This window comes from Anoplophora glabripennis, unplaced genomic scaffold, assembly GCF_000390285.2.
Source record: "Anoplophora glabripennis isolate ALB-LARVAE unplaced genomic scaffold, Agla_2.0 scaffold443, whole genome shotgun sequence".
NCBI classification, from domain to species: domain Eukaryota; kingdom Metazoa; phylum Arthropoda; class Insecta; order Coleoptera; family Cerambycidae; genus Anoplophora; species Anoplophora glabripennis.
This window is the reverse complement of record NW_019416591.1, coordinates 434,348-445,718: the sequence shown is the minus strand read 5'-3', so window position 1 is coordinate 445,718 and position 11,371 is coordinate 434,348. Positions and strand designations below refer to the sequence as shown.

At 33.3% G+C, this 11,371-nt stretch overlaps 2 protein-coding genes across 3 annotated transcripts in view; both read left to right on the top strand.

The window, feature by feature from the left end:
* Positions 1–505: 505 nt before the first annotated feature.
* Positions 506–6,199, top strand: LOC111691757 (PAN2-PAN3 deadenylation complex catalytic subunit PAN2-like; the record flags this gene model as incomplete). Its single annotated transcript, XM_023455023.1, has 4 exons — positions 506–729; positions 1,079–1,300; positions 5,268–5,377; positions 5,460–6,199. Coding segments are annotated over 4 exons (723 nt in total), but the record flags the coding sequence as incomplete, so codon positions are not given.
* A 2,640-nt stretch (positions 6,200–8,839) lies between these two features.
* LOC108909100 (sialin) overlaps positions 8,840–11,371 on the top strand; it is a 7,133-nt gene continuing 4,601 nt past the window's right edge. Inside the window, exons 1-2 of one of the 2 annotated variants that reach the window (XM_018713336.2) lie at positions 8,840–9,052; positions 10,402–10,506. In XM_018713336.2, coding sequence (XP_018568852.1) covers positions 10,476–10,506 — 31 coding nt within the window. In that variant the 5' untranslated portion in view covers positions 8,840–9,052; positions 10,402–10,475. The remainder of the gene's footprint in view (positions 9,053–10,401; positions 10,507–11,371) is intronic. The other variant, XM_018713335.2, reaches the window with a different exon arrangement.

Sequence of the window (11,371 nt, the reverse complement as noted above, 5' to 3'; positions counted from 1 at the left end):
AAATACTTCAAGTCTGTCAACTCCGAGTTGCTACACACGCAAGCCATTTTTGACACTAACTACTAAAAAACTATTGTAAACACTATGGCAACGATGATTGTAAAATCAGATTTCAGTATTTGGAGTCGCTAAGGCCACGTGGCTCTTCTTGCATATTACGAATGAAGCTAGAGACTACAGTTGTCCAGCTATGTAATGGTTGAAAGTATTACACCTTCAATAATTTTTTTCTTGGAAACCATAAGGATTTTACAAAAATTTTTTTTACGATTTTGCAAGTTATTTTGAACCAAAAAACAAACTATAAGTAGTTACTCACAATAAAATTTTTAGAATTAAACTAAACTAAACTAAATTTTAAGTTTTGAGAGCACAGACCCTGAATCTCTTTAAATTCGATGGGAAAAAAAAATTCTTGAAACGTACTGAATTATGATGTGGAGGAATTTTATTTATGGACGTCCAACGACAAGAAAATAAAAATAATTTACATTGCCGCAACTAGGAGGTGTTCACCGAAGACGCCTGCATCGCAAGGAGCGGCGGTACGAGGGGCATTACCTTCACGCCCCTGTCAGAAAATGAGATTTTGAAGTCTGGCGATTTGGTGGCGATGGACGCCGAGTTTGTCACTTTAAACCAGGAGGAGGCCGAGTTGAGAAGCGACGGGAAAATGTCCACCATCAAACCGTCGCAGATGTCGGTGGCAAGGATTACTTGTATAAGAGGGTAAAAAAAAAAAATTTCATATATTATCACGTAAAGTTTATTTTTGACTGTGCGAAATGGTACAATGTTGCCGGATTGTAATTTTTTTCAGAATGTCAGCAAATCAATTTTTTTTTATTATTATAGCCTGGAACCGCAGATCACGAGGTGCTTTTAAATCTTGACTATATGTTTGTGTTTTATATATTTTAATATGAAAATTGGGGTATCTTCTCGTCTATAAAAAAATTTGATTAGTGTTTTTTTCTTCCGGAGTTAACCTAGAATCGAGAATTGAACAGTTTATTTTGTCCCGCTATGACTTACGAACGACACACTTGTCTTACCTACTGTACAATCTGTTGCATAGGCACGGGCATATGGAGGGGACGCCGTTCATAGACGACTACATCTCCACCCAAGAACAGGTCGTCGATTATCTAACCAAATTCTCGGGTATTAAACCAGGGGACTTAGACGCCAATTTCAGTTCGAAGCATTTAACTACTCTTAAGTCGACTTACACTAAATTAAGATTTTTACAGGACAGCGGCGTTATTTTTGTGGGACACGGACTTAAGAACGATTTTAGGTGAGTATGGGTCATCTGTAGGGCCATGACTTGTCTCGGAAAGGAAGCTTCACGTTGATATGAAATTTTTTTTTTTAAATTACCGCCTATCACTCTTTGTTCCCAAGATAGCTTTTTTTTATTGTTAATTAACTGTTGGACCTATCGGACCGGGATTTTTGAGACAATTAAAGAAAGGGTTAAACTTTTATTTCCAAAAAGTTCATGTAATAAATGCGCTAGCAGTAGTAAAAGTTAACATAAATGAACGGCCGGCACGCGAGAGAAAGAGCGCCGGGCCCGCGCATGCGCGTGAACGTCGCTCTCGTCGCGCTCGAGATTTTTTACTTGAACGTTTGTTTCAAATTCAGTTAAAAATGTTCAAATGTCTACTAATAGTCCAACCAAATTGCACTTGGAGAAAAAAAATGTTACCTGGACTTTTTATAAGTGGAAATGGTAAAAGGGCTTATAATAAACCTAAAAAAAATAAATGCGTGAGCAGGGGCGGCGGAGGGTTGATTTGGGGGATTGAAAAGTTATGAAAAATTGTATCATTGGGATTTTGGAGAAAGTTGACGCCAAACAAAAAAGTATCCAATACAAAAGTTGTAGATTATGCAAAAATCTACAACTTTTGTAGAGGTCACTTTTTAACATAACCTCAAAATTTCCGAGAAAAATGCGAGACAGGTTTTTTCTGATTTTTCGTTTTTTATTTCTCATTTCCGCAAAAATAATTTAATTTTGATGAAACTTGGTGAAAGTATACCTTTGTCTATCTTAAATAACTTCAAATTTTTTTAGATAAAAAAATCAAGAAGTTTCTGAGATATTCATTTTTTTCGGCCTGAAACACTTTTTTTTCAAAGAAAAATTCTATTTAAAAAAATCATAGTACAGAGTTTTGCCAGTAATCATTTTTTCGTTTTGACTTATAGTTTTTGGTGAAATAAAAAAATTTGTAATCACAGCTCAAAAACATGCTCAAAAATGCAAAAAAGTAAAAAATTACTTGCAACAATGAATTTTTCAATTATTGTTGATAATTTGTTTAAATTAAAAAACATTCAAAAACTGATTGCACCATTCAATTCTACGGAAAAAAATAAAAAAAAACTCATTGTTTGACCCAAAACTTTATTTTTGTACAGTACTGCTATAAACATCTAAGTTGAATTATGAATGCACAAATAATAAATTATCTCTGAATGATTCTAGATTTCAGCAATAGAAAGAATTAACTGCAAAGTCTTCTGTTGACGCGAAATCCGAAAACCCGAAATTTTGCAAAATCGTTTAATTTTTTTTCTGGCTTTATTTGAAAACAAATTTTAAATAAATTGCATATTTATATTGCCACTTTTTTCGCTCTGTCCAATGGCGTCAACATTTTTGCAATCCCACGTTTCGTCTTTGATGAGCCATCATCAGATTNTGCATATAGAAATTGTACCGAGTGTTTCTGAAATAAGTGCGTTCCTTTAAAGGATTAATAGATCGATCAACTTATTTTAGGCCAAAAATTGTATGAATGTAGGTCGTAATTCTCTTCATTTCAAGGTATACATACCAATTATCTAAAAATACTATATTTTCTAAAGTATTTCTGAAGACGTAATTTGATGGAACTTGAGCTACTCTTTATACTATAAGAATAAAAATTGATACATTTGTGACAACCAGTAGCGGATATACGAGGGGTCATTAGCACTGTGAGTCTCAGTCCGACGCCAATGAGTATCCTGAAAATTGAGTTGGTGCATTTTATTACATATTTAATTTGTCAGAAAAGAAATCTCGTACAGTTTGTTCGATTTTAGACTTATTGTGATGTTTTTTATTAAAGTGAGCATACACAGTTATAGTCCAACCAAATTACATTTGGAGAACAAAAATAATTGTTACCTGGACTTTTATAAGGGGAAATGGTAAAAGGGCTTATGATAAACGAAAAAATATAAATGCGTGAGCAGGGGCGTCAGAGCATATTTGCATTGCCACTTTTATCGCTCTATTCAATGGCGTCAACATATTTGCAATCCCACGTTTCGTCTTCGACGGGCCATCATCAGATTAATTTTTTTAAATATGTCGCTGCTATTTTTATGACAAAATCTAGTCATTTTTAATTCTGTATTAGATGATATTACTATTGTAATCGTAATCGTAAAAAGGTTTTTAGCTATCATTAAAAATTTTTCCTGAGTACGGCTCTGAACGCTTTCTATTGGAGGAGAGAGAGAGAGAGAGAAGAGAATAAAAGTCAATACAGTACAAAATATCCAACAATTTTTTTAATCCATAATTTAAAAAGTTATACCTAATAAAAAAAATAATACGAATTTATGAAATATTTTATTATTTCTAATTAGTATTGCTAATAGTAGTAAAAAATTGTTGGATATTTTGTGCGGTATTGACTTTTATACTGTTATGACTTCATCCAATAGATATTTTGAAAGCGTTCAGAGCCGTACTCAGGAAAAATTTTAAATTATAGCTAAAACAAGCTAAAAACTTTTTAAGCGATTACAATAGTAATATCCTCTAATTCAGAATTAAAAATGACTAGATTTTGTCATAAAAATAGCAGCGACGTATTTAAAAAAATTAACCCGATGATGGCCCCTCGAAGACGAAACGTCGGATTGCAAAAATGTTGACGCCATTGTATAGAGCGAAAAAAGTGGCATTGTAAATATGTAATTTATTTTAAAATTCGTTTTCAAATAAAGCCAGAAAAAATTAAACAATTTTGCAAAATTTCGGGTTTTTCCGGATATCTCCGGAACTACCCGGAATTTTAAAACTTTCTAAACAGCATATTGTTAGGTATAAAAAAACACAACTTTTTTCTAATCTGAGCCACCCCGTATCTCTTACCGTTTCCTAGATCCTAATGCTATCCCATCCTTATCTTGGACACACTGTATATCTATGAATTCATCAAACTTTAAAAAAAATAAGTGCACTAATCGATCCTACGGAAAAAAAATTATTATTTATTTTATTTATTCACTATTCGACTTATGTTTATAGCAATACTGTATAAAAATAGTTTTGGGTCAAACAATGAGACAGTTTTTTTTATTTTTTCCCGTAGAATTGAATGGTGTAATCAGTTTTTGAATGTTTTTTAATTTAAACAAATTATCAATAATAACTGAAAAATTCATTGTTGCTAGTCATGTTTTACTTTTTTGCATTTTTGAGCTGTGATTACAATTTTTTTTATTTCACCAAAATGTATATGCCAAAACGAAAAAAATTATTACAGGTAGAACTCTGTACGATGATTTTTTTAAGTAGAATTTTTCTTTGAAAAAAAAAGTGTTTCAGGCCGAAAAAAATGAATATCAGAAACTTCTTGATTTTCTTATTTAAAAAAATTTGAGGTTTTGTCAAAATTAAATTATTTTTGCGGAAATGAGAAATAAAAAACGAAAAATCAAAAAAACCTGTTTTGCATTTTTCTCGGAAATTTTGAGGTTATGTTAAAAAGTGACCTCTACAAAAGTTGTAGATTTTTGCATGATCTACAACTTTTGTATTAGATACTTTTTTGTTTGACGACAAATTTCGCCAAAAGTCCCAATGATACAATTTTTCATAACTTATCAACCCTCTGCCGCCCCTGCTCACGCATTTATTTTTTTTTTCGTTTATCATAAGCCCCTTTACCATTTCCATTTATAAAAGTCCAGGTAACAATTTTCTTTTTTTTTCCCACTAAATGAGTTATTTTGATCGGTCTATAATAGTTTTTTCATGTTCAAACTTTAAATCGAATGGAGTATAATTGTAGGAAATTATTCAAAGATAAAAATCATTATTTAGAGAAAAACATTTGCAAGGGCGTTTTAGCTATTACTGTTTTCGTTTTCTCGCCGTAACTGTCAAAACAAAAAATTAATGTAATTTTTATTATTATTAAATTATAAAACTTGTTATAAAATGGGATTTTAAGATCATCTTGACTTTTCAGGGTGATTAATTTAGTAGTTCCTCCAGAGCAAGTGGCCGACACAGTGCAATTGTTCCATTTACCTCATCATAGAATGGTTTCCCTGCGTTTCCTCGCCTGGCACTTCTTGGGTGAGTCGTCCTCTGCCGAAAGCGAAAAAACTCGCACTTGCGATGGTTGTCGAATGACTTTCTCCCTTGTAATTTTTTTTAGGGATAAAGATTCAGTCGGAAACGCACGACTCCGTGGAGGACGCGAGGGCCGCCCTCCAGCTGTACAAAAAGTACAAACAACTCGAGGCCCAGAGCAAGGTGGGGGACGCCCTGGCCGAACTGTACGAGACGGGGAAATTGCTGAACTGGAAGGTTCCCGAGGACTAACCCCCTTTAGATATAATGTTAGCGAATAGAAACGGTGATGATATTAATTAAAAAACTTATAGTAAGGCCTTAACGAAGTGACTACAGTTCGACCAGTGTCGCGTACAGGGCGATCCATGGCTCTCTTCGTGGACGGAGGATGCGATGCTTCCGATAATCGCCCAATAAGAGTTGATCACAGAAAGAGAGTTAATAGAGCACCCTGTACATGACTGCCGAGTTTAATGAAAATACAATTTACTAGAACCACGGGGGGGCGTGCCTCCTCGTGGTACTACTTTGCCAAACCGCAGGCGCTATTCTCGTATAGCATTTTAAATGGGAGGAGCGAGAGCGTTGGAACTCGATACGTTTACAGCGACAGGCAAACTTGTGTCAGCGGCGCTCCGAAACGTGCTGTGCGAGACGTTAGCGCATCAATTTTTTAACTGGTTTTATTTTGTAATTGTCCCGAAACGTGCATTTATGTATTTTATCCATTCCACACTGTATTTTTGCCATTCGTCGAATCTGATCTACAAAATTATTTTTTCTATGCAACAAAATAAAGGAATAAATTTTATATGTAAAATATAGGTGTGTTTTATTCAGTTTAATACGCTCGTTTCACCATCTCGTAACTGAATCTTCTGGAGTAGCGTAAGTGGAAGGCGCAAACTCTTCGATCAGCCTCTACGGGTATGTATGATTCGACGCTTTGAGGGGGGTCAATAGCCTAGAAAGACGAGGACGGACGGACAAGGTAACACGAAACGTCATAATTAATAGTTTCCATTCTGCGTTTTTCTGTAAATTTAAATTTTATAAGCTACGATTAACGAGTAACATTTACAGAATCCTAAATTATGCAATTCTTAAACTATTGTAACGATCCTAGTTCAGATACAAATGAACTACTGCATATCGATTACAGATAGAATATAGGCTTTTTATATTTATAAATGAACAGTTTGGAAGAGACTAATGGTATGAAAAGCATTATTTTACATTTACAGATAAACTCATTCAGCAAAAGGAACAGACGCAATGCAACGAGAATCTTTTCGTCTGCTCCTAACCTCACAAAAAGATCCGATAAGTCGCTCCAATGACATCAAAAGTGCTTTCTTCTTTTTGACAAAGATGATAGTTATTAGCAGCTGTTGGCAACTCGGAGCATAAACCTTATGTTCAATTTAATACAAATATTGCAATGTTTGTCACTCAAGATTGCTCCTTTTTTCCCTTAATGCTCCAAAAATTTGAAGAATATGTCTGCAAATTCAACTGCTTTTGTCGCTATTGTTATTATTAATTAATAAAATTAATTTGTGATTTAAATTAATTAAATACTTTGATACCCGACACACCTGATGTTACAACTATTCAAAATTTTGTCCGCCGAAACACATTTGTTGTCTTTCTTCACCATAAATTAAAACTATATCCATCAACTCCGATCGAGTTGCTAATTGTTGCTATATACATGTGTAAGCCATTTTTAACATTTGAAAAACTAATGTAAACACTATCGCAAAAACGTAAATACTAACATCGGATTTCAGTATTCGGAATCGCCTGGGGCCATGTGCAGAGAGAGAGCGAATTGCGTACAGCTGTGTAAGGGTTTTAAATACTACAGCTTAAATAATTTTTTTTTTCGGAAACCATAAAGATTTTACTATTTTTTTTTTACAATTTACATTTTTCATAACGCATCTATTCCCAATTTTTTTTGGATAAGTTGTGAATCACCCTGTATATTATAATACTTCTTACGGATCCAGATAATATCGCTAATGTCTGAAAAAATTTCACTAAGCACGTTCTAAAAATATTAAGAAAAATAATTAAGATTTTAGTTATGACAACAGATGTCTTTGGGATGAAATTCATTATTGGTCCCATATTATACATGTCCTAAAATAGTCTTTGTGTTATCTTCGTTTCAGATTTTAAGGACTAGATTTTATGATCAAAGACAAATCAGCTCAAAAGTAAAGTTTGCAGAACTAAAGTTTTTTTGCTTAACTTCAAAAAGTAAGTCATTCAAATTATGTCCAAAAATTATCATTTGAGGAAGTCGTCGACATGGGCGTAGCTAAGGGGGGCAGGGGTGTGCACAGTCCTTCCCAGAAAGCTCGGTGACCACCCCAGAAAAAATTATCATTTTTGTCATATCGATAATAAGTCGGTGACTACGTGATCTTTATTTAGAATCAAAAATCAAAACGTGTTCAAATTTTATGTCGGTATAAGTCGCTGATTGCGAGAGCTTTTTTTTAAAGACGGAGATAGAAATAGAGCTTTCCCACCCCAGCTAAAATTGTAGCTACGCCCATGGTCGTTGACGCCAACTTCTAGGTAGCTAAAAAGTAACTTCATAAACAAGTAATTACAACCGTACTGCGTACTAAAAACCCGTGTCCAGCCTTCAATTATTATGACGCACTATTTATCTATTAAACAGTTTACATCTCACGACCCATAGTAATTGTTAAAAAAAAATGTTAAATATTATTTTAATTTAGTTTTGAATGAAATTCATATATTTGGCGGGAAATGCGGACAATGTAGTTCAAGTTTAAAAAGAATTAATTGGCTCACATGTTAAATTTGTGTGTCCAATACTGATTTTAACGTGGAAAATAAATTATAGTTAGTTAGTATGTATACGTGCTGCTGTTGGAAGAAAATACACTGAAAATCGGAATTTATGTTTCAAAACATTAATGGCTAATCTTTTCGAAAGATTAGAATGGAAAATTCGTGCTTTTGTAATTAAACTTTAGATTCGTGCACATTGTAAAAATTATATGCATGCTTTTCAATTTAGATATACCAACAATAGAGTGTATAGACGAGTAGCTATTTTTTTTAATAAATTTCATTAACTGTCATAGACTGATGATGTGTAAAAGATAATTCCCAGTCGTTTAATAAAATTTTATTTTGTCTACATTTTGCCAGTCTCCCGAATAACTGATAATTCGTCCAGAATTAACATTCATGAAATACGATAAACACGTAACATTATTAACGTGACCATTGACCATTCAATTCGTCATCGCGATTAACGGCGTTTATGGGGGCTCGTCAGAGGTGGCAGAGTTATCGCCAACACACCCATCGAGTCGTTGAGATAAAAATCCGCGGATCATCCAGCTCAAGGTCTCATTATCAAGAAAATATTCATTTGGGGTTTATTTTTATGAACTGCTGGCTGCTCGTGTGGAGGGGAAGCTAGCTGAAACCGGTGCTGGTGCGCTCGAAAAAGCTGTTAAAAAATCAGTCGGCGTATATTACTTGTGCAGTGGAGTTCGAATGACCCAAGTTTATAACAACCGGTAACTTGTTGTGAATAAATAACAGTGTTCTGTTACTATTGGCAGTACCAACTGAGTCGATTGACTGTTACACGTTTGTTTAATTTCTAACTGTTCAGAGGTAATTAGTTCACTTTCTTTCGAAAATATAAAAAAATTGAATAATTCAAAGGGAAAAGATTTTTAACTTCGTTACTGATATAAACAATTATTTCTATTAATCACACGCAGGCGGCAATTTGCCTCTAACGAGCTATTAAAGTACTCATTTTTATCAAGTAATCGTTAATAGTTAATAAACTATTGTTTTGAAGAAATATATAATTCACTATAAAAATTCTTGCAGGGCGGTCACGAGACAACTTATTCTCCCACCGCTGCATCTTGGTAGTGCTCCGCAATTTTTAAAACGATAAAAACTGAAAATCAAAATTTCTTGGCATTTTTATTTTTACACTTGTTTGCATATCTCAAAGTATAATAATAACGGAGAAAATAAATGGAGCAATTTTGCTGCAACCGCACTGTACAACTGTGAGTCTGTGTCAAGATTAGAAATGCCGGATATTTGGAGGGAGTGGAGGTGGAGTGGAGCGTGAACTTTCGGAACGCCTGCTGCGTTATTTTTTATGCAATAATTCTTAAATCGTAATTTCTGTGGTTCGGTTTCTTTTTTTAGATTCAACTGTCTATAGTCATCAACATACTCCCACCATATACGCTAAAAAAACATGCCACCTATTTTAACTTGTTTTACTTTGATAACAGTAAATAATCTTATTTAAAAATTCATATGAATGATATTCCTCGGAAATGTCATTAAAAATAATACGTAATTTTCTTTGCAATAAAAGTAAATAAATAGTCCTCTCGTATTTTTCATTATTTTTACTATTATAAGCATTGATTAATGGTCGTGAAAATACGTTCCATTCAAAAGTTTGTAGAAAGGAACAGCCACACAAATCATACAGACATCTGAAATAATGTAGGGTAGGATAAAAATTGTTTATGAAAATAATATTTCAAAGAGGCAATATTTAAATTTTATTCACACTACTGTATGAATTGTTAATGTTAAACACGTATTGGAATATTAATGGACTCGAAAATTAAAATCAACAAGTCAAGGTGAACAATAATTATCATGCGCAAAACACTTGCAGCAACTTTAGATCCGATACAGCGTATATGACCAATTTCTTTAATGGAATACATAATTTTTATATTCAATTTGAAAGCTGAATTTAATATGAGTGATAAAAAAATATATGTTTTTATACGCTCGAGATGTCAATTGATTTTTAAAATTATCAAGGTAGGTAACGGATTTGAAATCAAATAATCGTTGTCCAGTATACTTGACTTAACTGCGACCGTGCGTCTTTATATTAACATGTAGCTGGGAGAAACTCGTTTAAAAATAAATTAAAATATCAGAGACATTCTTGCCTGCAAATTTTGTTTCAGGTACTGCGAAGAAGGATAGATACAAAAAGCTGTAAGCAGGAGCCGGAAATCAACCTACTGGATCTCATAGTGTAATGGCATCAGCATCTTCGCGAAGATGGACGGGTAGGTTTGTCTTTGAACAAAACGTCTAGTTTTCCAGTAATACGTCGTAAATTATATTGATACTAACTGGTTTTTCATTCTGATGCGACCGAGTTATAAATAACTACGTCAGCCATGTGCTTCAGGTTTTTATATGAATCTCGTTTTAACTACCTACGGTATGTATGTATGTACATGAACATTAGTAAAAGATGTTTTTCTAATAAAACTGTTTGTTTGATGGACATACATATTTATGTAGTAGATTTTGATTCATACAAATTAGTGATTTTTTTTTGTGGAAAATTGAATTTTACCGTTTTATATACCAAATTGTAAAAATTACAGAATGGCAACTAATTCGATAATAAACGGAATTATTTTTGTTCCAGTCGTTAGTTAAAAAAATTGGCTTTTATTTTTTCACATTAATTATTTTGGAATATTTATGTATGTATGTCGAGGATATTTTATTAAGGTCGTCGGACCACCAGCATAAAAACACTAGAAAACCATGAACTGTGGTTATATTCTGTCGCGAATTTTCGTTACAATTTTTTCTTTTCTTTAGGGGATAATTTCTATGGTCACATAGAAAAATTTCGCGGTGAAAAAGTTTCGAATTGAATTTGGGAATTGAAGTAGGTACCTACTTGTAGCACAACATATAGTCCAGGCGGTATCTGTCTTACAAAGGGTGTTCTTGGGTAAAACGCATATGATCGGAGATTTTTGCTTTAACGGCTTCTAAATAACATCAGAAATGATAATTTTTCTATGCAAATAAAAAAACGTGGGCTTAATTGTTATTACAAAAAAGTATAAAAAAATAACAAAAAAAATCAATTTTTTCTTGGATTTCTCGTCGACAACTTAGCAACTATTC